Below are 25,200 nucleotides of genomic sequence, written 5' to 3'. Positions count from 1 at the left end.
GAATTTGATACAAACAATTTTGTCTCTTCGGTTGTTTGCTGCTGAGCAGTCTGATCTTGTGTTAGGAGGACTTTCTGTTTCTCCAAACTGGTTGGTTCTGCCATAGACGTATTTGTTGCTTTATATTCAGCATTGAACAGTGCGAACTGGTGATGAAATGTTCCTGCAGTTATCATGAGTAATTAGGAAGAAGCTTATTCAACAGTCCTTAAAATGTTGGGCTGTCTGTGTGAGCCTGCTATAGGTAGCTTCAAGTGAATGGAACTGATAGAATAAATGAAATATTCAAAAATAAAAACCTGTGAAGTTGAACTTCTGCTCCCATCTGTTCGAAAAATGTGACTGATGAGTTAGTTGCTGGCTGCTAGTGACGGGATACGTATGTATGTGTGACACTGTCACATGTCCCCAGTATTGAATTCACTGGGTCAGGTGATGTCTCTTGCTTTTCCTCGCAGATTTTGTGTGCGCGCTTTGGACAAGCAAACTGGCAGTTACAAAATATAGCAGAAGTAAAAGAAACATGAAGAAATTTAGTTTTGTTTTGCCTGTAGAATTTTATTTGTAGCTTTTTTGACCTTTTTTGACGGGCCTGGTAACATTTGTATGATTGCTTGGTATTGCGATAGTATTTATGTATTCATTTTAATTAATCTCTGAAACATCAAAGCTTTCCATTGTCTGCTCTTCTTAAAAGCCTTATTTAGGATACAGTTGTCAATAAGCTTACCAGAAAATGAAAATCCAGTGATTAGCCTCTGAAACCTACGTTCTAGTCTAGATTTAAAACAAGACATGAATATTTTTTCTAGCAGTTATCATATTTGATCGGGCTAGGAGAAGCGTCATCCTTAGGAGACTCTGCTTTAGGGCACGGTTCTCTGCCCTCCCCCTGTCCCTTCCTGAATTCCTCCAGTAGAAGGCAGAGAAAAGCTGGGTGTTCTCAGCCTCCATACATAAAACCAACCCAAATCAGGTGGTTTACATTCTTCTTGGCATGAAGAATTTTACTGCGGTGAATATTTGAGTCTTTTTTTTCCTGAGTGTTCTGCTTGTGGAGTCTGTGGGAGCTGTCGCTCTCACTTTGAAAAGCTTTGCTGGATACATGAAAGAAAGCCTGCACACTGGATACTATTTCTCATTTTAATTCTTGCTATTTTAACCTCGTTCTTTCTCTATTCCCCCTCATCAGTCTTCTCAATCTGTTGACCTGGCTTTGATCTTTGCAGAACTGTTTTCTTGAATATATCACGGGTTTTGATGGATGGACTGTATGTGGTTTTGAAATACCTAGTACAGTAACACCAAAAACTGATGCTACATCAGTAGTAATTTTAAACTGAAAAATAATCTTCCAGAACAGAACAAAGCTGCACTATGTGTTACTGTGCAGATCCTTTTTCTTTTAACTGCATAAGTAAGTAAATGAATGGTCACTCACTCACCATGAAGTTCTCATGATACACTTTTTTTTTTATTGTGAGCCGTGTGGCAGCAGGCTGCAGGACAGCTAGGCCTTTAATAACAGAAAAGGATACACGTTTTGAAATGCATGTCCCCCAGGTTTTGAGAGTATTGAGATTTAAAAGCTCATGGCCCAATCCATACATAGATTCAAAATTTAGTTGCGTTCTCTGAAGGGAATAATATCTGCCTGTTGTCATAGAGGCGATAGCTGAACTAAATAAAGAGTATTAAGACAAGTGTTGAAAGTGGAAGCTTAGTCAGCAGTTTTTACTGTCATGGAAACTTCCTCCAAATGTCTCCCACAATGGAAAAATGTTGTGGTGAAAACTATGATAATGTGTTATTTGTAATTTATTGCATTAATTTCAGGCTCAGGAAGATGCTGAGAAGCTTCGTTCGGTTGTGATGCCTATGGAGAAAGAGATTGCAGCACTAAAAGAGAAATTGACAGAAGCTGAAGAAAAAATAAAGGAGTTAGAAGCATCAAAGGTGAGGTGGAATTGTAACTGTATCCTGATTTGTGTCTTGCATCATACTATTTTGATGCAGATAAGTAATGGCAAATGTTGTAAGAGATAAAAAGGTATACTTTTCTACTGCTTTGCAGGTAACATTTTTGACCTGTATACGTTTTTCTGTCTTTCTGTTTTCACGGTTGTTTTATATTTGTGTGTCATCTCTGCTTAGATATAACTGCTAAAGTTCAGCTCTATTGCAAATGGAAAAAAAAAAGCTCTAGAAAAATAGCTGCTTTGCACCTCTCCGACAGCCTGGCCTTTAGATTACTGTCATGCTTAAAGCCCCCAAGAGATTTGCATTTGGCAGATTTTTTTTTAATCTACTACCATCTAGCATCTGCTATATTTCATCTTCTAATCCTGGGCATAAAGCTGAGGCAATAGCACCAGAATTCTTGTATCTTAAACTTTAAGCAAAGCTCAGATTCATAGAAAGGGATACTGGATCTTGCTGATAAGAAATCAGTATGAGCAATTTACCCAATGTTCCTGTGTTCTTCAGAACCCATATTGAGCTTTCTCATCAGTTGTGGTGGTAAATAGTATCTGCATCACATTAAGATAGTTGCATGTAATGTACTGTCTTACACAGACATGAAAATGTCTTCTGTAACAACTATTTTATCTTTGAAGTCAAATAGGCTGAAATTGCAAAATAACCTACAATTCGGATGTTTCTAAAACATCCAAACACCTTCTTTGTGGTCTTCTGGATCACTTTCATTGAAACTAATCTCAGTAGGTGCTCAGCATTTCCTGGAATTCTTTTTCTCTCCTTCTTCTTTTTTTCTGTTTTAGTCTAGCCTGGAGGCCTGTCTACGATTTGAGGAAGCGGGGTGTACTTCATTTAAGGGTATTAATTGTACTAGATTGATTGGGAGTCCATGCTTGAGCTTTTTCCTTCTTCATAGATTCTTTACGCAAATTGCTTTATAGGTCACGTTTTGAGACTGAAATGTTGCCTAGGAATAATAGTTCTCAAGGTAGTTCTGCTTGTTCTCTTGATGCAAATAGTATTTTCTTTTCATTGCCAAACTGCCAAGGTGACAAAATGGGAACTGTCTCTTTTCTTGCACGCTCTCAAAACATGAGCACGGTGCTCTACAGGATGAGTAAAATGCAAGCACATGTCTCCTGAAAAAAGAGAAAAATGAGTTTATCTATGCTTATAGTTTATTGGGGGATTTTTTTAAAGAAGTCTCCCTTTAAATGGTAATCCTTACAAAAGAAAATCATTTAGGCCTTAATTCTTACCTGTGGTCAATTTAACTTTGTTATTCCTTCTGTCTGAAGTTCCCAGTAATCCTATTTCAAGCACCTTTTAACCTAATCAGAGAGCATTGCTGTTTTGTATATAGCAAGGAGGGGTTTAAACATAGACATAGGAAGTTGCTAAAGTACTTTAATCTATGGTGCTATAAAAATACAAGGCATTTATTTGCATGATTTGTATTATGAGACTGGTATGAGGACTGGCAGGTTGTGCAGAATGAGCGGTGCAGTTGGCTTTTCCATTGCTCATGGTGAAATCCCTCAGGTCTGCTTTGAGTCATGTTATTTTTTCAGTGTCAGGTACTTAACTGGATTGGTGAAACAATGCTGCTTTTTTCTTTTCTTTTTTTTTTTTCCTCCACTGTTCTGCCCTTCCCAATGGCTGTTCTCCAGATTTCTCCATTTCAAAGGCTTGCAGATGGAAAACTTCTATCCTAGGGCAGGAGAAGCTGTCCCCACCATTAATGGAAAATAAAAGCAGAAGGGCTTTGTTGAACTCCTGAGTCAGTGCCTGTGGCTCCTCTACTGCATTGAGGAAGATGATGAACTCCTCTGTGTAGCCAGTCAGGAATTGCCTGAAGGCTTTTGTTGCTTTTGATATAAAAACTCTGTGATTCCTGACTCAGAAAACCATAAAACCCTATAGGGCCATAATAAAGAGATCTTTCAGCCCATTCCCTGCTGCAAGATGGGATCCGTTTCTAAATGCATCACGTTTGGCAGATGTTTATGTAACCCTATCTTAAAAGGCTCTCACTGGAGGTTCTGCGGTCTCTGTGGGACATTTGTTTCAATTCTTTGTTAGCCTTTGCTGTTTAAAAAAAAAAAAAAAACAAAAAAACTACTAATATATTTCTTCAGTCTTTCTTGTTGTAATTGTTTTTTATCCCGTCCAAACAGATTTTCCTTTCTCTTTGCAGCAGGCCTTCATGGGTTTGAATGGTTGTTGTTTTTCCTGTCCATTCCTAGGTTTTCTCTCTTCTGAGGTTTCGTCCAATCTTGCCTTATAGTCATGTATTCTGACTACTATTTTTATTCTATTTTGAATTGTCTTCACATCTTCTTTTGAACATGAAACCCCAAATGAGATGCAGACCCAGCAGTGAGTGCTTGCAGCCCAGAAAGCCAGCCGTATCCTGGGTTGCACCAAGAGCAACAGGGCGAGGGAGGGGATTGTCCCCCCTCTGCTCTGCTCTCGTGAGACCCCACCTGGAGCCCTCTGCTCAGCTTTGGCCTCCCCAGCACCAGAAGGACAGGGAGCTGTTAGAGCCAGTCCAGAGGAGGCCATGAAGACGATCAAGGGGCTGGAGCACTTCTGCTATGGAGCCAGGCTGAGGGAGTTGGGGTTGTTCAGCCTGGAGAAGAGAAGGCTCTGGGGAGACCTTACAGTGGCCCACCAGTACGTAAAGGGGGCCTACAAGGAAGCAGGAGAGGGACTTTTTACAAGGGTATGTGGTGATAGAACAAGGGGTAATGGCTTTAAACTGAAAGAAGGTAGATTTAGATTAGGCACTATGAAGAGATTCTTCCCTCAGAGGGCGGTGAGGCACTGGCCCAGGCCGCCCAGAGGAGCTGTGGCTGCCCCAGCCCTGGCAGTGCCCAAGGCCAGGCTGGGTGGGGCTGGGGGCAGCCTGGGCTGGTGGGAGGGGTCCCTGACGGTGGTCAGGGGTTGGAACAAGGTGGTCTTTAAGGTTCCTTCCAACCCAAACCGTTGTATGATTCTATGTGATATTTGCCTCTTTACCACCTCTCAGTGCTGCCACTGTTGCGATCCGTCTGTAGAAACTCTAATCGAGTCACTTAAACGTTTCATTTTGTGGAATTTTATAAGTAAATGATTTATTCAGAAAAAAAATACAAATGCTACTTGCACACTGATAGTTGAATACTTTTGATTTCTAGGAATAAACTGCTGTCTTCAGCAGCTGTATGTTACTGAAACAGGTGACACGATGACTTCTAACAAAAAAGAAATGCCTGAGAGTGTTGCCTCACTGAGATTGTGGATTTCTCTCTTTTTATTCAGGTTAAAGAACTGAACCATTATTTGGAAGCTGAGAAGTCATGTAGGACAGACTTAGAGATGTACGTGGCTGTTCTCAACACGCAAAAATCAGTACTGCAAGAAGATGCAGAGAAGTTGCGGAAAGAACTGCATGAAGGTACCTGTGTACTGATAATCCTTTTGACTCTTCTATGCTAAGGATGTTAAACAAAAAACAGTAAAGCTGTTACTTCTCTTCTGATCTTGTATCTGAGTTGTTTTTTTGGGGAAAAAAAAATGGGACGGAGAGGAAGCAGTGTGTTTATATGTGAAAGCCCCTGAAATGTTTATAAAAGAGTTGACTTTGGAGTCCTCTTATGATGGAGAGAAATAACATCCACTTGGTCTCTCTGGGGATGCTGTTATGCCATTGAATTTGCGTTAGGTTCTCATAGTAATGCAAGCTTCATTCTTACTAAAGTGATTTTACTAGCGTCTTTTATTTGTGTAGATTTATGAGCATTATTTCCATAATGCAATCTATTGATATCGCTCTCTGAGGTATGCCGATTCTGAACACCTGGTGGTGGAACAGATGTGTGAATGTATGTCCATGCCAGTACAGCACAGAATCACTGTAGAGGAATGTAAAGCAGAACCTTCTGTTGAAATAAATAGGGGCTTAGAAGACAGTCTTTTAAAACCAGCACTAAAAAAGAAACTATTAGAACTCATGAGTGAAGTTAAGATACTAGTTTTCTAATTGGGAAATCTTGCATTTTCAGTGATACATTCCTAGTCTCAAGCCAGATTTAGGAATTAAAAAAATGTCTTATTTCATCCTACATAGTTGTTGAACAAAGCTATATTGTTTTTGATTAGAACAATAATTACTTTTATTCATGAGAATGCCTTGTTTAAGAAGACAGGTTAAAAAAATGCTGGTTCAGAACGACTCTTTCTATTTTTGAATAGTCTGCCATCTCTTAGAGCAAGAGCGGCAACAGCACAACCAGTTGAAACACACATGGCAGAAAGCCAATGACCAGTTCTTGGAGTCTCAGCGTTTGTTGATGAGAGACATGCAACGTATGGAAATTGTTCTGACCTCTGAGCAGCTTCGACAAGTTGAAGAACTGAAAAAAAAGGATCAGGTTACTTGCTGCTTTCCTCTTTTTATTTTATTATTATTTTTTAATTAAAGTACTGTAACTTGAATGTGGTATGGAAAGGTGTAGAAAACATGTTGGAGGCAGAAGTTATTTGTGTGCTAATATTTCCAAAAAATGACAGCTGTCAGCTTTAACAGAAGTTTTCCATTTAAATGACAGCTGACAGTTGTAACAGAAACTCCCCATTTATGTGAATATTTTAATACTGTTACCTATAGTAACTTTAAAAGTAATGTTGCCAATATTGTTAAGTGAAAAGGTATTAATATCAAGAAGTTAACCTAGTTGTTTTCCATCACAGATGACAGTTTCTTAATCCAGGATTAAGGATGTTAAGATTGCAAGATTCACTTCCTTCTAGTTGTTTGTTTTATTTACTTAAGACAGAACCTAGTTCAGGCATAAATTTAAGAGCTTAATTTTGAATTCTCTGATGCAAGTGATTGTGTTCACGCTTTATTGCTTAGTGTTCTATGAGGTCTTTATTTAATTCTTTTTGTATATATTATTGCATTGTTTGGTGTGATCAAAGCACTTATTTTCACATTTATCTTGAAGGTTTTTGCTTGTATACTGGCTATTAGTGCAGCCATTAGATGAGTGTATGTTATCAGGTTCTATACAATAGCCACGGTAACAGCTATTTTTATTGTTCCTTATTTGGTAATTCCTATAAGAATTTGGATCTAGATAATACGTTCTTTGGATAATTTTTTTCTAGAATATGTGTTGGACACAGAACATGAAAAATAAGTCAGTTTGGGTGCCTTTTGAAATGAACACTGGATTTTTTTAATGAAAATAACCCTTATGATACAAATACAGGAGTATTTAGCCAAATGAAAAAGTCTTTCTGGTGCTGTCTTCCTTTGTAGTTTAGTGTATGATGAAAGCTAATGTTATGACTACAGTGGCAAAATTAAATCCTGTTTATATGCATTCACTATTGACCATTGATTTCTAGGAAGATGATGATCAGCAGAGACTTAGCAAGAGAAAGGAGCAGAAGCAAAAAGATTCAGATGATGAAACGAAAGCTTCATGTTCTCTAGCCCATGAGGAATCCCTTACCCAGCTCTCTAATGAAGAGGTAAAACAACTGAATAGTTCAAGTACTTGTGCGTTCCTCAGGGTGATTACAAGTAGAAATGCAAATGTAGTGACTTTGTTCTCTGTCACTTATAATTCTTATTAAGCAATGAAAAACCTTTGGAGATGCACTTGAATATATAAATTCAAATAAAGAGTGGAAGACAATACTGTAAAATCCTCTGAGAGATGCTGTTAAAAACTGTAGTTTACCTTTTGCATTCGGTTAACTTCTGTTAAATTCTCTTCGGATTTATATCCATGTTCTAAGACATTTTCAGAATTAAATTCCAATTAAATTCAGAATTGAAATCTAAATTTTCAGAATGAAACCAATTAAATCTGAACAGTAAGCAAGCATTTTGTAGCTAATTTGCTAACCTACTTCTTCAATTGAGTGCGTGTGCATGTGTGTTTTAAGATGTATCCAACTGTGTAAACTGAGGGTTTTGACCACATCTGTTTTGCAGCCGAAAATTAGTTTTTTTTGTTTGTTTGTTTTTTGTTTGTTTTTTTAATCCAAGCTGGTAGCTGGGGCTTAGCACCAAGTTTTCGCTGAAGCTGCTTGAGCTACATTAGTAGCTTCATTAGACAGCCAGACAAAGTGATACTACAGGATGTCATTGGTTAGCAAGCCGCTTTGGTGTTGTAGGAAGTCGTACATTGGGACAAGCTGAAATTGTATTTGAGATTTGCTTAAACTTTTCATTTGTGAAGAAACAAGTCCAAGGAGCACACAGGTTGGAACTTAGAAACAAATAACAGAATGGACGATTATTTCTCCTTTTCCAATGTATTTTTCTTGCCTAGCTGATACCCTAACAGGTTCCATTTTGGTTTTGTAAGTCAAAGTAAGGACAAAATAATAAAGACTATGTTTTGCACTATAGAAGCTTGTGTAAGCCCCAAGAGACTTGAGAATTTGCAGTGTGAACTGATATTTTGTTCATTTTATTTATCCTTTTTAAAGAGAAAAAATATATGTATTCCAGAGTCTGCCATTCATTGTTTATCAGTGCTTTGTAACAGTTCACAATGCAGAAAGATGTTCAAAATCATAACATCTAAATGGAGCAGAGGTACCCTTTATAATACACCAAGGATATTTTTTTATATTTCATATACAGTGTTCAATACTAACATTTCTTTATCTAGATAGGTAAATAAGAACAATTGATGGCAAACAAAGATTTTGTCTTCTGATGTTTTCTTTATAATTTTAGTTCTTGGTATACATTTTAGTCCCTTAAGTACTGCATTTATTTAATTCTAGGAATTATATGCAATGGGAAATCTTGTATTTTGAGGAAGGATATGGTTTCCAAAGTAATTTAGGATCTGTTTTCAATTGCTATTTATGGATTTGTTTTCTATTGCTTCTTAGAGCCTTTTTAGCTGCACAGAAAGTGTTTTACAAGTGGCAATAAATTGTATTATCAGTCATGTCTTATCTCCTAATTTAAATTCTGAGCTCTTTTCTGTTGAGCATTTAATAGGCTTTGCAGCTTGCAATACAAAAAAAAAATATATCGTCAATCAGTTGTCTGATGCAATTTTATCTAAGTCCGTACTCTCTTGACTTTTTTCATGAATTTCAACTGATATATTTGCATTTTAAAGTAAATACATAATATTATAAACACATGGAAGTACCAACAACCTACCAGTCCATGCTGGACTTATTTTGGAATTCAGTATCTTTCTCAAGAGACTTACTTTCAGTGTTGCTTCCTTTACATGTCTAATGGCAAAGCAGAAGTGCAGCAGAATGGAAGGTGTTTTGAAAACAGTCATATGCTGCTTAAATAAAGCATTGCTGCTCTCTTTTCAGTGCTACAAACAAATAAAAATAGATCAAGAGACTTAATGTTCCCTATACAGGTCACAGGGCAATTACTGTGGCTTTTGGTATTGACATTCTCCACGATGCCTTTCTGTTTAATCCCAGCCTTTTGCCTTTTCATTTTTTATTTTATTTGCAAAGAATATTTTAAATGTCGTAAGAAAACATTGTTCTCTTGCAGTGTTTTATCAGACACTCAAAGTAGAAGAAAGAAATGGAAAAAATACTCACTTGTCACTACAGAGCAGATTTTAAATACATCATTCTCCACTCACTTTTATGTTGGTGTTAAGTCTTTTCATTTTCAGATGCACAGACTTCAGAACTTAGTTGTGGAAGAGGGATACTTGTGTTTTGTTGTTGATTATAGTTCTAGAAGCGACATTGCAAGTGTCTCTCTTCCCTAATGGAAGAAGTGCCTTGTTTCAAATACTGGAAGATGTAAGGTGACTGTGTCCTTGCTAAGAGCTGGCAGGAAGACAGATTCTTACAAAAGCACTCTTAACAGAAGACTTTTTTTAATTGCAGCTGGAACATTTCAGCTCTATATCCTTTTCTCTTCAGTCTTAAGTTTGGCGATCAGATGTTCTTGCCAAAGCCAACTTAAACCTCCTTCTACTATGTCCTGTACTTGGTGTCCAGCATTCCCCTTGTACTGTGCTCCTAGAATGGAATATATAACTTTTTCTTTCTTGTTTTCCAATTCCAGGTGCATTTAAATAGCACCCATGGCTCAGTCCATTCGTTGGACGCAGACTTGCTTCTGTCTTCTGGTGAATCTTTCAATAAATCAGAAAATGACATGTTTAAAGATGGACTACGGAGAGCACAGTCAACAGACAGTCTGGGGACATCTGGATCTTTACAGTCCAAAGCTTTAGGATACAACAACAAAGCAAAATCTGCTGGGAATCTGGATGAGTCAGATTTTGGACCACTTGTTGGAGCAGATTCTGTGTCTGAGAACTTTGATACAGCTTCCCTTGGGTCTCTGCAAATGCCAAGTGGGTTTATGTTAACCAAAGATCAGGAAAAAGCAATCAAAGCAATGACGCCAGAGCAAGAAGAGACTGCTTCGCTTCTTTCCAGTGTTACACAAGGGGTAGAAAGTGCTTACGTGTCTCCTAGCGGGTACCGCTTGGTGAGCGAGACGGAGTGGAATCTTCTGCAGAAAGAGGTGAGTGCCCGCCGTGCTTCCACATGTGTTGTGGGCTGCCTGCCGGGGGAAGGCTGTTCAGCTCCTGCTGCTTTGCTTTCCTTGGAGGTCAGTTGTGGAAGAAAATCTGCAGCATCATAGGTAGCTATTCGCTTCTCTCTCGTGAGTAATTCTCTAGTTAAAGCAGACTTAATGTAAGGGGTATTGACTGACTGCTCGTGGCAAAGTCAGCTTTCTTCAATGCAGAGCGTTTTTAAGGGAGAGTCTGGCAGAGGTTGCTGTTGATTTCATGTGAGAGGGGAGCTGGGAGTGACTAGGAAAGGACAAAGACTTAACAAAAGGATTAGGGCTAACAGTGCTGTTTTTGTATGCAGAGGATATTTATTGAGAATTATGCATGGAGTGCAACTTAGAAAGGAGCAACCAAGATATTCATAACACACAGAGCTACCACAAAGGAAGCTTCAGAAAATTATCAGGGACTTGCATCATCAGAAACTAATTTTGGTGAGCAATGAGCAGCAGATTAGACTTAACGCTGTGCCAATTTCAATATGGGTGACCAAGGAAATACTGCTTCTGGGTGTTCTGCCTGGCAGGTTTTCAGCAGCTTTATATGATGCCAGTTTAAAGCCTGTGTTCGGTTTCCTGCTGAAAAGAGGAATATTACTGGGGCCTGGATTTCAGAAGGAAAGAGGCCAAGGAATAATGCTTTAGGGGGAAGAAAGGGAGGCAGAAGAGATGAGTCAGAAATGGGTGAAGATAATGCTGGGGGAGGGAAAATGAATGTAAGAATGCAGGTGGAAGAGAAGAGGCCAGGCAAAGAACAGAGGAGGTGAAGTGTTCATATTTTATTTCCTCAACTTAATGTAATTCAACTTATCTGCAAATCATTACTTAGGGGATTTCTCTAAACCTATTGTAAAATTGCTGGGTTTGTGTTGCTACTAGCTTGTAGTATCTAGAGGGAGAAACTGTGCTGTTACAATCTCAGAGCTGACTTCAGTCCTTTACTTTGAGTATTTCCTTGCCCTGATGACATTTGAATGACATTTTACTCCAACCCTGTCCTAGAATTCAGGGGAGAAATACCCTGCTTCCCACGTATTTCTGGGGGCAGGAGCACTGGTGGGGCTTGTGAGCGCTGCTCCATGTGGGAGGGACAAGGAGCAGCAAATACAAATGAGACTTCAGCTCCGACCCGACTTGCAGTAGGAGCTTTGAGAAAACTCCCATTTGTCCCCTCGGCCAAAAGGGCTAATAAATTCTTTGTTTCCTTGCTGCACACCCCAACACTTTTTTTTGCCCTTCCCGTTTGTTGGGATTTTTTTTGTTTGTTTTAAACTTTTCTTCTACTTGCTTCTTTCCCAACTGTTCTTTTAGCTGATTATTCGGTCTCTGATACTGAGCTATGTTCAAGGAGGATATTAAAAAATAAATAAAGCTTGATGGCTATTGTAGCACAGTTAGTACATGCCATTGCAAAAATACTCAAATCCCAGTTTCAGGGAGAAAAAGATTAAAGGAAACCCTGACCAGTGAGCTGATTTGCTTTTTAGTTGGCTTGTGTTCATTTAATTAAAAAAAAAAAATTAAAAAAATGTAGTGTTGTGTTGATAATTTGATTTGTAATACAATATAATTGCATGAAAAAAGGCTAAAGGCTGTTAAAATCTGTTCTCCAAGATGTCTGTTTCTATGCAGGTAATTATGTGATATATTTCAAAAGGACACACTAAATGACCTGATAAACTCTTGCATGTCATGGCTTATTGCTCTTCACTAAGAGTGGGATTTGTGCCAGGAAAATCTATGTACAGCAGCTGATTTACGTTATCCTCTACTTCTAGAGCAATTTGATTCTGCTGCTGTCTTTTATCAGTAATATTCTGTGAACACACAACACACCTGAGAGAGAGTATGTATCACTCCTGCATTCCTTGCATTTTATAGCCTTTATTGGAGGTGATAACTCTGTCCTCTAGGTGCAGAATGCAGGGAACAAGCTGGGTAGACGCTGCGATATGTGCTCCAATTATGAGAAGCAGTTGCAAGGCATCCAGATTCAGGAGGCTGAGACAAGAGACCAGGTAAGGTTTTTCTTCTAGCTTTAGCAAGATTTTTGCAGCTGCTCCTAGGAATGAACAAATATGCAACAATGAACCACTTGCTGTTTTATTCATTGCTTTGAATTGAGCCAATGCCAGCACACTTGAAATCTGATTAATTTATGTAATTTTATTAACACGACCCAATTTGTTACTAGTGTGTGGCCATGAACACCACGTATGTGTATTTCTTAAATATTTACCTCGGAGAATCACTTTATCCAGTGCTGTAAAATCATGAGGTAAAGTCACCGTTCTATAAAAAGTGTTGTGCTCATGCTGAAGTCAGTGTCTTTCATAATTTATATTCTAAAATGCTTTTCATGCATTAAATTCTATTATCTTTGATACTGCAAGAGTTCTTAACAGAGAGGGACCTCATCCTAGCAGCATAAAATGACCGTAAAGTACTGGAAGAGGTTTGTTTCCTAGCATATTCTGAAGAACAATTTTCAGATGGGTACAGAAGGCATGAGTCATGTTCTGCTTTGAAATAAGTGACTGAAGTCATTACGTGGCAAAGGTCCAGTGCAGCCCCATGTCCCTTGTTTCCTTATAGGTGTAATCTGTGGTGCACAGTATTTCAGAGCAGCAAAGGAACTTCTGGGTTGCATAGGATTTTTGAGAGATTTGTTTTGTTTTTTGGGAGTGTGATGTGTCAAGTTATATTTGTGTTCAGGGAATAAATATTCCCAAAAATAATGTGAAATTAAATTATTTTGTTGTAATAACACAGGTGAAAAAGCTGCAGGTGATGCTGAGGCAGGCCAATGACCAGCTGGAAAAGACTATGAAAGATAAACAAGAATTGGAGGATTATATGAAACAAAGTGCTGAAGACTCTGGTAATCAGGTATAATCACTTTGTAATAAAGTTGCTAGGAATGAAGAAACATTATTCAATAGTATATAGCAAGAACTCATCTCCTCTTGGATGAGGGTGGACTACCTGCAGCAGAGGCAACAAAAGTGACAGTTTCTAGGGTTAGTTGTGCTTTGTCTGAGTCTGTCCCTGGTTCTAGCTGTCTGACATGTTACCCAATTTTGGCCCTCAGGTTTCATCTCTGAACTTTAAATCCCTTACAGAGGTGATCATTGGAATTTGTGTAGTGTTTGAGTTTGTGACCTGTGTATGAAATCACTCAAACATGCAAAAATAGCCCTGTGTTCTTTGTGTGTGAAGAGTGGAACTATGATACCACGCACTTGACACACTGTTAATGGACTTGTGGTGAAGACATGCAGTTATTGAGTATCTGAGTAGGCATTAACACTAGTTTGTCTGAAATACGCGCTAGAGTCTTCAAAATTGAAAAGATTTTTCAGTCTGAGATGTGTTCAGGTGGGTATTTGGCACAGTGAAGCCAAATAGGATCTGTGGTAGTCATAGCTGTAAAATATAAAAATAAAATAAAATCTTGGGCATATTAAAGGTTACAGTATTAGGTAGATACGATATACAAGCCGTTGGATTTGCTTCTCTTGAGTTGTAAGACTTTCCCTCTTTCATCCCACCCAATGTTTTGTTTTTTTCTTACTAAGGAAATAGCAGTCACGAGACAAAGTCTGTCTTAGGTGACGTGAATATGTGGGGTTTTTTTGGTGTACCAAAAATAATGTAATTAAGTAGTATTTAATCTTTCTTCACTCTACAGTTAAGTTATTATACAGCAACACATGCTTTACGGTATCTGGAGATGTGTGCTTTCAGAGAAAGGTATATTTTTAAAAACCATTACCATAAAGGAAATGCTGAAAACTTTGTAGCTCTGCAGTTTCTCTTCAGTGTCTATGAACTGTCTTAACATTGAAGTTTGAGAATTAACTGTTCTGTTGCTGTTTAGAGTTTGATAAATAGAAAATAAGTTTACTATTGTTATAGAAGCATAGCATCGCTTCTTTCTGATTTGAACAGTTACTGTTTTACTGAGTAAGCAATTAACAAAAACTTCAGTAGATTAGTTTGAAATTTCCAAGTGTATGTTAGCAGTGATAACAGGGAAGAGAGCTTCAGAGGCTGTTTCTTCTTCAAAATGTTTCATGCTTTATATCTGTCTGTATGTCTTTTTTGTTTGTTTGTTTTTTCAGATCTCTTTGCTTATGGTTAAGTGTCAGAAGTCAGAGAATTTCCTCAGTGAACTGCAGCAGGCGTTTTCACAAGCAAAGAGAAGTGTCCAGGAGCAAATGGTAAGACAGCTCAAGTCAAGAGATCACTTGAACAATGCTGTTTGTCTAACCCTTGGGGCTCAGAGTGTTTGTAAAAGACTGTTTGTCTTGCTGTCTAACCAAGCTTGGCTGGAGAGAGCTGTGAATCTTAACATGTAAACATAGTGACCGACGGAGCTCTGATATGGGTGCTGACCCTCGAACAGTTTGTAGGGTCAGTCTGTCACACTTTGTGTGTATATCCATGTAGATTAATAGGGAGCTGACTAGACAATTGGTTTTTTTCCTCATTTATTATGTATATTTAATGACCATTTAGTATCTTATTTCACGTCAAATCTGAAGACAGTAGATTTTTCTCAAGACAATTTTTTTAGGATTCATCCCAAGTAGCATTACTGGTGAATATTTCCTTCACTTTGAGATGAATGCTCAGTGTTTTTACAGGTCAGACTTAAAATATCAGCCCTAACACCCAGAAAGAGATATGTATGGGAACTTACTTTTTTAAAACTATTTTGAGCATCTTGTAGGAATTATGCCAGAGGACAGGAATAGGACCTCATTTTCTAGGGCAGAACAAAGTCTGACTTCCTTAGAGCAATCCATTCCCTTTTGTATTAGAATCAAGTTTTTTTTCCTCCCTTATGCAACAGTGCTGGGAGAAAAGCTTTCATTCTCCTGAATCCCAGTGTTGCACTTCTGGCATCCAGGATTGCCTGTAGCACACCAGGAGATCACTTGCAGAACCATTCTGTTTGCTCTTCTTTGTGAGACCATGCCTAATGGAGATGCAGAAGATTCAGAAAATGTATTGATCTGGGTTTACTTTTCAGAACTACTCACCTATAATGCAAAGGGCAGCATCTGTCAAAGTTTGTCTTGGTGCATCCAAACTAAGATTTCTCTCTCAAAAAAAAAAAAGTTCACTGTATGTATTTCTTTTGTAATGCAAGCAAAACTGTTTTCTTAATCCTTGTTCTTTGCAAGGGAAAAGCTATTTTGAAGTTTTCCTAAAAGATGGTGGGAGGCAGACAAGTACCACTGAAAATTTTAGGTTGAATATTTAATTTTTCAGTAACCTGATCTTACAGCTGAGTTGCTAGGTGGTTTTTAATAAACAGCTCTGCCAGTTTCTGAAACCATATTTGATTTTTTTTTTTCCCTGCCTGAATGAGCACAGCTAGCTAACCGGATAAATATGGAAGAAAACTGGGAGATTTAGCAATGCTGTATTTATTGCTTGCTTCCTCTTGTCTGCCTGCACAGTTAACATTGATCTTGCTTTCATTCCTGGTGCCGAGGCTAGGCAAAAGAGAGGACTGATAATGCTGATCCATTTTGTTTCCCTTCTTTACAACAAATTCAGTCTTTTGAAAGCAGTGATAATAAATGGGGCATGAAGAGATCTGAGCATGACCCTAACTGAGATTTTTTTTATTTTTTTTTGGAAGGCTGTCCTGACACAGTCAAGGGAGCAGGTTTCAGAAGAGTTGGTGAGACTGCAAAAAGATAATGAAAGTCTTCAAGGAAAACATAGCTTGCATGTGTCTTTACAACAAGCTGAAGATTTCATTCTGCCAGAAGCAGCAGAGGTAAAATACTTTGAAATCATTAACACAATGCACAGAACTTGATGGCATTGGAGGAAGCTTCTTTATCAACAAGCTGCCTCAAAACAGCACACTGAACAATAATCTGGAGTTTAACCCCGTAGTCTGTGATGTACAAAATCAGCTGATTGCAACTGGTGCTTGCGAGCTGTTCCATGAGCACGATTCTGAGCATAGGTAGAGAGATAATAGTTTAGTTAACTGTGGCCTGACAGCTGCTTTGTTGTCAGAGGAGTTCAGGCGTATCCTGGTTCAGCTGGTTTAATCTGTGTTGTGCACACACCTGCCCAGTCACCATGACTCCAATGCAAGTATTGATTCACTAAGTAAAGCTAAGTCAATCATTTTAATTTCTGCCTAGGCATTACGGTTAAAACCAGTAATAGTTCTGAGCCTCGAAGAAGTGTGAGCCATCCTGGCCATGCTCACTAACACTTGAGCACATCAAGCTTAAAAGATAGGGTAGGGCAGGAAGTGAAAATCAGGGGTAGAGGGTTGTAAATAATCCTGTGGAGACAGTAATGTTTACAAGCTTCTCATTTACCAAGTCCAAGCAAGCTGTTTTCAATTTTGTTTTAATACCTTGGTGGATGCAAGATCTGGTATGGCAGGACAAACCTTGGGGTAGTACAACTTCGTGTTGGCTATAAATACAGTACTTTGCTTATCTGAAGATCATAACACAACTCCTTGCTAATCGTTGATTCAGGAGCTCCGGGAGATGGTTTTAAAATATCGTGAAGACATAATTAGCGTGCGGACAACAGCAGATCACCTTGAGGAGAAACTTAAGGCGGAGATTCTATTCTTAAAAGAACAGATTCAAGCTGAACAATATTTGAAAGAAAATATAGAAGAAACTCTACAGCTGGAAATAGAGAATTGCAAGGAGGAAATAGGTGAGCAAGGATAAAACAATGTCACAATGAGTAATTGAAGACTTGATTTTGTGATAGAATATACTTACCTGAACTTTTAAAACTGTCCATTTCTCATAGAGTATAAACCAAAGCTGTGCAGCTGAAAATAAAAGTACAATTATTTCTCTTTGAGGTACCTTTGGTGTAGCGCACGCTTAATTCTCTGTTGAATATTAACAGAAGTAAACAGGAGCTGTCCAATTTCTTGTGCTTTTCTTGCACTCAAGCTTTAATGTTACTGTTTTTCAGCTTCCATTTCCAGTTTAAAAGCTGAGTTGGAAAGAATAAAAGTGGAGAAGGAACAGGTAAGGAGTCCTTTCACAGTGGGGTGTGTTTTTTTGTTTGTTTTGTTTTGTTTTGTTTTTTTGGGGTGTGTTTAAACAAAGAGAATAAGATTCTTTTTTTTTTTCTGCTAGTTCTATCAGGACTTTGAAAGTGACACTGTCTTGGTGTCTTTGTTGATATCAACCTCTTCATATCTGAGAAAATGAACTTTTTTCTCCAGCTGCCTTAGAGGTGTCAGTAACACTTCAAATATATTTTTTGTGTGTGATGTTTGGTATGCCTAGCATTGGGAGAGAAAGAAAGCTGAACTAAGAAGAGAATTCTGAAATGCGTAACATTATTGTTCCTTCATCTCACCCTGGTTGTGGGATGGTGGAGGGCTGGTTTATTTGTGTACATAACCTTTCCTTTCTGTAAGAAGGAACATCAGTTTATGCATTTACAAATTTTCTGACTGAAAGCACTGACATTGTACTAGACGTTCTCAAACCATTGCAGCTCTTGACATTAGCTAAGAACGTACGTGCACCTGTGCCCTAAGTATTTTCTGTGACCTTTTCAAAGGAAACACATGAGGTCATGCCTGGAACTTTGAGGGACAGAATTGCTCTATTGATGCCGGTGTGGGATAGGGACACGTTCATAGTTCTGTTACTTAAAATGTATTTTGTCTGTTTATTAATCTGCAACCAAAGCATTAGTGTAGCTAATTCCTGGCTAATATTAAGTTACCCAATTAATAACCCAAATATCAGCCCTGGTCAGTTCTCTCCAGCTCCAAAAGGAAGGTTGGGAGAGAGAGAGAGAGATTATTTGGGTATTTTCTCTCTCTCTAGGAGAAGTTATTTAGGTTTATTTCTGAATCCCTGGGAGACACTTGGACTGTATTTCCCATAAGGAAGGACTATGAGAAATTGAAGTGTCAGGAATTCTACTTCTAATCTTTTTTGTTTTGCCTTTGTTTTTTTATTTGTCTAGTTGGAAAGTTCTTCACAGGAAAACCTGCAGCAGCTGGAGAGTCTGCAGGAAGCAAAAAACACTCTTGAAGAACAGTTGAAGAAGGAAACAGCAGCAAAGGTAGCTATGTCTGGGTGTGAAGTATATATGCATCTTCTTTCATGATCTACCTGTGCTCGGAGGTTATATTACAACACAGGAACAGAAGAGGAAGCTTTTGAATATTGATAAGATTGCATCCAATGGAGCTGATTTCACTGACAGTCTAAATCTCCGTTCCAATCACTTTGCACTTGGATTTTTAAAGCACTGCATCTGAATTGCTGCTGACTTGAATATCTCTTTTGGAGTGTTTTCCAAAGTTAGGCTTCAGTCTAAGACTTCCTTGACTAAAACTAAAGGCAGTAAGAGAATTATATTTTCACCAGCAGATTACTGCCTTTCCTCTACAGTACGTTTTCATTAAAACTCAGAAACCTGCTCTTTCATTTTGAGGTCCCTGGACATAGTGCTGTTAAAAAGACATGAAGCTTTTTCATGTTTTAATCAATCTAATCATGAGAAAATTTGTCTGATGGGTACTAACTCTATATTTCACAGTTCAGAAAACTGAGGTGTGGAAAGAACGATTGGATTAATTTCTTGCCAGGACTCTTGAGATTAACCATGCTTTGTTGCTCTAGTGTTGTGCTCTATTCAGTTTAGACAAGTTTCTTCTTTTTTTAATTCAGTTTAAGTATAACATAAAGATTTTTTTTGTCTTTAGGCAAACCTTGAACAGCTGGTGTTTGAAGAGAAGAATAAAGCTCAGCGGTTGCAGACTGAATTAGATGTCAGTGAGCAAGTGCAGAGAGATTTTGTAAAGCTTTCTCAGACGCTTCAGGTAAGGGAAGTGCAATTCATAAGGTGCTACTTCTTTGTTTCTTTACTTATCCAGGGCTGATTAAAATAAGAAATAGAAGTTGTAAAATTTCCTTATGTTGGTATTAATGAATGATTTTTAATTACTGGTGTAGTAAACTGACCGAGTATTCCTAGTGTTATATTAGTATTAGGGGATTTTTTTCTGATAACTTAATCCCAACACGTTCTTATCAGCAAAGGTACATGTTTATTGTGCTAAATTGAACTGTAGGGAGCCATAGGTGATGATAACTTTAGGCCCTAGCATTTCATTGTCCATCTTCTGACATTTTTCCTGTATGTTACATTCCATAGCAATTTAAGGTGCGTATATTTGAGGATAAAATCAGGAACTTGTACTGTTTGATCTGAATATATGGAACTGTTCCTCTTCCTGCTATACTTACTGCTACTGCTAATTCCATTTTGTCAGTTTGATCTCGCTTAATGCTAACTGTAGAGCCAAGGGACTTGCAGTTGTAGTGTTTGCAGGGTGGCTGTCTCCTCAGGTAGCCAGGCTAAATAGGTTTCACCTGAAGTGTCTGGTTTTGGAATGTATCCCCCTAACACTGCTAAAGTCACTGTCCAGCTTACTAGAAATCTTGCTCACAAGTGGTATACTGAAGTTCAGCGGTCTCCCCTTTGGGTTCTTGCCCAGTCCACTCAGTGAAATTCAGTAGAATTAGAGCTACAGATTATTTTGAGTCAAGTGTTCAGGTTTATTTGGAAAACAAAAGCAGGAATATTGGAGACTGTCCATCCAGCTAAGCTCTGCCTAGTAAACAATAGGGGACTGTCCTCTTTTGTTCTGGCTGTTTCTGGAGGAGTAGGTAGTACAAGGGAGGCTATTGAGTTGCCCTGGCTGGTGAAATTGTTTCTTGCTTGTCATCATCCCGCCTCTCTCTCTCTCCTTAAATTACTGAATGGACTGGTTTATGCAGTTCTTAGTGCAAAAACATACACGCCACTTTGAAAATGTGTGGTGCTCTTTCAAAACCTGCAGGTAATGTGGTAGGCCTTCAGTGATGAGCTCACTGAGGGTTATAGCTCTGTATTTTGTCTTTTCTTTCTGCCCTTAAGTAGTTATTACATGTTATATTTTTTTTAGCACTTACTGAGTCTTTATGCTAAGAAAAAGAAACAATGGCTTGTGCTGTCTCTAGTGTCCATAGCACAAGGTCTGCTGCATTACACAAGAACACAAGAGGAGAGGTTACTGCCAGATGAGCATTTGGGTTTCTTGCTGTCATTTGTGTGTGAGGTATCGACTGGCTGAGTTTAGGTATCAGCAATGGAGAAGAAGAGCTAAAAATCAATTAACCAATAGCTGGGAATTTACAAAAGAAAACCCAGATGCTGATACAAAGAGCACAGAAAGCTGAATGACTGCCTGTGCACCCCCACCTCCTTCCTCTCAAAAAATACTGTGATCTCTTTGCGTTCATTTACATGCGGTTCTATCTAGTGGGCACTTCTTCAGTATGAAATGGCTTATCAGACAAGCAAGTGACAGGATTATACTTGGATGTAGGAACATCTCATCCAAAAGTATTTCAGCTTTAATCTTGAGAGGTTTGAAGGAATGTGCCAGGCAGGTCTGTACTTCCTTCACATTCTTTCCATGAACGTTTGTGGCTTTACACAGCTCCTCTGGTTTGCCTGGCCAGGACAGTGACAGTGGCTTGTTATTAGGCAAAAGAGAGTGACAATGAGGGCTTGTGTGGGCCCCCCAGAGAGTGGTTTTTATTTTAAAAGCAAAACTGTGTTGTATGTTGTGTCATCCCCCACCACCCATTCTTGGTTCTGAATTAATTTTGTGTTCCTTCAAGCCTTGCGTCTTTCAGCTAATGATATGTCTGTTGGCTCAGCTCTGCTTATGGGCCTATGGTCTTGCTTCGGCACGTTTTACTAGCTCGTTGTGTCTGTTGGTTTTCTGTAGGTGCAGCTGGAGAGGATCCGGCAGGCAGATTCCCTGGAGAGAATCCGTGCAATCCTGAATGACACAAAACTGACGGACATTAATCAGCTACCTGAAACATGACACCCTGATGAGCTGGCTCCAAGGCTGCATTTGGGGTTTTTAACTCATCTTTATAGCAACATTAATTATTATTTAACTCTAACCGAAAGAGCAGAAGACAACAGAGGGGAGCAATGACTAAGTTTTGTTTCTAGAGGGGAAAAGGTTTCATACTGGGCAGGAAGAGAGCACAAGGGTGACTTGCTGTGTAGGAAGGAGAATTTTCTAATGGAAACACTAATGAGTGTGGTGTTTCGTGTTCCACTGAGTGGGATCAGTCCTTACATTCTGAAAAACTTCCCCTCTTTCAGCCAACTTTGTAACCTAATATAGATTTTTTGGAACATTTACCCCCCTGTTTTTCCCTTTTTTTCCTTTTCCCCCATTACTGTGATCAAAGTAGCTGCTGGAAACCATATTGTCCCTCCAAAACATCGAAGAGCAAAGTGGTTGAAGTTTTTCTGTTTGACTAGTCAGTAACAGTATTCAGCTAGCAGAGAGAATGAGGTGTAGAGTATGCTGTATGAATATTTTATATTAAAATATGACTTTATTAGCAGGACACTGGATATTGATCTTATTTCATAACTCAGTGCTTTTTTTTTTAAACCATTGATTTTGTGTTGAAGAATCTGAATGCTGCTGAAATGTGGTGGACATGAGTGAGCTGTGTGTCTCCTGAACAAAAGAATGCCAATCCAAAAAAAAACAAACAACAAAAACAAACCTGGAAAAACTGTACCGAGAACTTAGCTCCTTGAAATACTTCCTTTGAATTCTGATACTTTGGAGAAAAAAAAAGCACAAGACATGTACTGTTTTGTAATCTCTTCTCACAAATGTAAGTTTGAACATGGAATTACAACTAGTTCTTTCCCATCTCTAAAGCTGAGCAGTATATTGGCTTGGGGTTTCTACAGGTCTGTTTTGCTCTAGTGGGTGGCAATAGACATGAAGTCGCTAGCTTTCACTGAAACGGTCAAGGTAAGATGCTGAACAAAACAAAGTCAGCTTGACCCACCTCTCCTGGGTCAGTTTAATCGTATGCAAAACAGTGACTGCACCTGGTCACAGAGCACAAGTGCACTGGAACTGTATTATTCTGCTGGTTCAAGTTTGAAAGGTACAGTGCATCTCTTAAAAGTATGGTATCGTGTTACTGCTCGGAGTTGATTCCTACCCTGTCCTGTATTTCTGTAAGCATACATTTAAATTACACAACAGCAGAGGCAAAAAAATGTGATCAAACAGGCTTTAGTTTTGGGTTTCTTATTATATAAATACTATGGTGGTACCACGAGCATTAGTCCTCCTTTTTCTGCTTTTATTGGAGATTCATGCATGCAGTTGGATAGCAATGGTTTCATGTATGGCTGTTGGAAATAGAAATGGAGTTCTTGGACTGGTGGTCCCTCATTAAGACTCAATTAGAAGAAAGGCTGAGAGAGCAGCTTGTTTTTGTCCAAAATTTATAACTTAAGCTTGCCTCTGTTGTTTACTGTGTTTTCTTTACATACTTGGTCACAGATCTGATGGTGATGAAGAAAGCCAGAAGTGACAGAAAATGCTCCAAGCTGTAATGCACATGACTGTATTTTTAGCAGTGTATATCCTGCTACTAACATAAAATTGGAAGGAACTGGTGATTTCAAAGAGGGTTGCCTTAAAAACAGCCAAAAAGCAGCATACAAGTTCAATTGCTTGTAATTTATTGCAAGAATTAAAGCATTTTATTCATCCTAGTAATTAATTCCTTTCACAATCCTGACACCCAACATTTTTCCTACCTTGGTAACAACTAGACTAATAGACGGCAGAGGTATCCTCTTCCAGGTGACACCTTATGTCACTTAGCAGACGTTGAAATGTGGCTTAGGTTCTTTATTAATTGGCTATTACCAGATTTTGGGTTTGTTAACCTCTCAATTTGCTGACCTGTGAGGTGACAGCAGCTGCCTTCTGATGCATAAATCTAATACCAGATGTTTTGCGTTCGGTTTTCCAACAGTTAGCATACTGTTCTGTTGAATAAACTCTTGGGAGTGTGGGGGGAACAGGCCTTTGTTAAAGAGCTGCAGAATGGAGAGCATTTTCCTGTATGCCCTTCCTTCCTGAAGACTAACTCGTAACTGGTTACTGATAATTAACAGCAGTGTTTCAAGGAAGCCTGTTGTTTTGTGGCTAAGCTACGGTGGCTAATCTTCTCAGCAAGCTGAACACTTGAGGAATTGCACCTAAGACCTATGCAGAAAAAGACTTTTTAGTTGAGTTTATGGACTGTCGTCCTATTGCAAGAGCTGTTAATGGCATTTCAACACCCCCCCCCCCCCTTCTGGTCCAGCTGTCAGTGCCCCTTCTCAGCAGCCCTACCTGTTCTTGGTAGTCCCTCTGTTCTTGCCTTAAACAACCCCGGCCTTAGCTGACCGTTTTAAGTTGTTTTGACTAGAGCAGGGTTGGTGTGGCTTTGCCTTAGCGTATCTTTACAGATTGTTGCCCTGGCTTTATATAGGTGTGGGATTGTCACGTTGCAGGTGATGGCTGCAGGGAGCCTTTCCACAGTCCGTAGGGGAACAGGTGAGTGGGCAATCAGGCTGATCGTTCAGAGGCACAGTAACAAATCTATCAGTCGCAGAATGGAGTTTTGCGTGTGTGTGTGTGTGTTCATATGCATGCCTGTGTTTTTCTCAGCGGACAGCGATGGCAGGTAGGGGCAATTTGAAGAGGCTGGAGGCACATGCAGTAGGGCACAAAGGGGACTAATGAGAACTCACCTGAAAGGCGCGGTGCTGCCTGCTGCGTTCCTTGCTTGTAAACCAGGCACCGCGTGAGTCAGTGGGGTTATTTCCTTTGGTTTGGAGAGGAAGGGTCTACAGTTACTGTGTGGTTGTTTTCCTTTTTACCATTTTATGCCATCATGCAGCCTTAGTCCTGTTTAAGTACCAGCTATGACCATTCTCATAGCTGGAAGGTAAATAACTTTTTTTTCCACCAGCCACTGATCATCCCTTTTAAAAATGTATTTTTTAAATTAGAAACCTGACTAACCACAGGCGTGTAGGAGATGTGCTCACTACAAGCAGCTGTTCTGCTAACCCTGAGGGGAGCTCACTCCTTGGGAAGGAAAACACAGCTTCAGAAGCAGTAACTCAAGCTTGTGCTGAACTCAAATATAAGAAACTTAAATCAGCCTTTAAAAAAAAGTGTGCCAAATTTGCAGAGTAAATTTAAACCACTGTCAATTAAGTGTAGTTAAAAAGCTTTTTCTGTATTCACTCAGTGGATTCTGGTGTCTCTAAAAAAAAAAAAACCAGCAACTAACTGCTTTTCCCTCCAATTCTTGGTGTCCTGGAGCTCAATTAGAATGGGGTGGTAGGTTTGCCTCACACAGTAAGAGAGTTTGTTTTTTTCCCTCCTTTTTTTTTTTTTTTAACAGGCACTACTTCTAACCTGGCAGGTCACAGCTCTGATGCACAGGGTGAGTGGATTAGAAAGCTGGATTCTGTTCGTGCAGACTGTAAAAGGGATGAGATCAAGTTTTGTATGCATTCCTATACTTGTATAGTCTTAATCTGTACAAAAAAAAGCAACAAAAAACAAGTGTTCTTGCAGCATGTCTGGTAACCTCGTTACCTAACAGGTAATAACAGCCTTCCTTTCCTTACAGCTTTATTTGGCACCTCTTGCTGTGCCACTTTTGTAGCAGTGCAGTACTACTTTTCAAAACTGA

The 25,200-nt window shown here is 39.0% G+C and overlaps 1 protein-coding gene across 2 annotated transcripts in view; it reads left to right on the top strand.

Moving 5' to 3' along the window:
• RABEP1 (rabaptin, RAB GTPase binding effector protein 1) overlaps positions 1 to 23,407 on the top strand; it is a 50,212-nt gene extending 26,805 nt beyond the window's left edge. For both annotated transcript variants that reach the window (XM_048068113.2, XM_013189921.3), the window contains exons 5-18: positions 1,837 to 1,956; positions 5,284 to 5,419; positions 6,217 to 6,395; positions 7,378 to 7,503; positions 10,055 to 10,522; positions 12,487 to 12,591; positions 13,346 to 13,462; positions 14,698 to 14,796; positions 16,230 to 16,370; positions 17,098 to 17,287; positions 17,558 to 17,613; positions 18,572 to 18,670; positions 19,317 to 19,433; positions 21,393 to 23,407. In XM_048068113.2, the coding sequence (XP_047924070.2) occupies positions 1,837 to 1,956; positions 5,284 to 5,419; positions 6,217 to 6,395; positions 7,378 to 7,503; positions 10,055 to 10,522; positions 12,487 to 12,591; positions 13,346 to 13,462; positions 14,698 to 14,796; positions 16,230 to 16,370; positions 17,098 to 17,287; positions 17,558 to 17,613; positions 18,572 to 18,670; positions 19,317 to 19,433; positions 21,393 to 21,494 (2,055 nt within the window). In that variant the 3' untranslated portion in view covers positions 21,495 to 23,407. The remainder of the gene's footprint in view (positions 1 to 1,836; positions 1,957 to 5,283; positions 5,420 to 6,216; positions 6,396 to 7,377; positions 7,504 to 10,054; positions 10,523 to 12,486; positions 12,592 to 13,345; positions 13,463 to 14,697; positions 14,797 to 16,229; positions 16,371 to 17,097; positions 17,288 to 17,557; positions 17,614 to 18,571; positions 18,671 to 19,316; positions 19,434 to 21,392) is intronic.
• Positions 23,408 to 25,200: the final 1,793 nt, after the last annotated feature.

The sequence above is a fragment of the Anser cygnoides genome, chromosome 18 (assembly GCF_040182565.1).
Source record: "Anser cygnoides isolate HZ-2024a breed goose chromosome 18, Taihu_goose_T2T_genome, whole genome shotgun sequence".
In the NCBI taxonomy this organism is placed as follows: Eukaryota; Metazoa; Chordata; class Aves; order Anseriformes; family Anatidae; genus Anser; species Anser cygnoides.
Note: the sequence above shows the minus strand (reverse complement) of the source record. Positions and strands in the feature narration are given on the sequence as shown.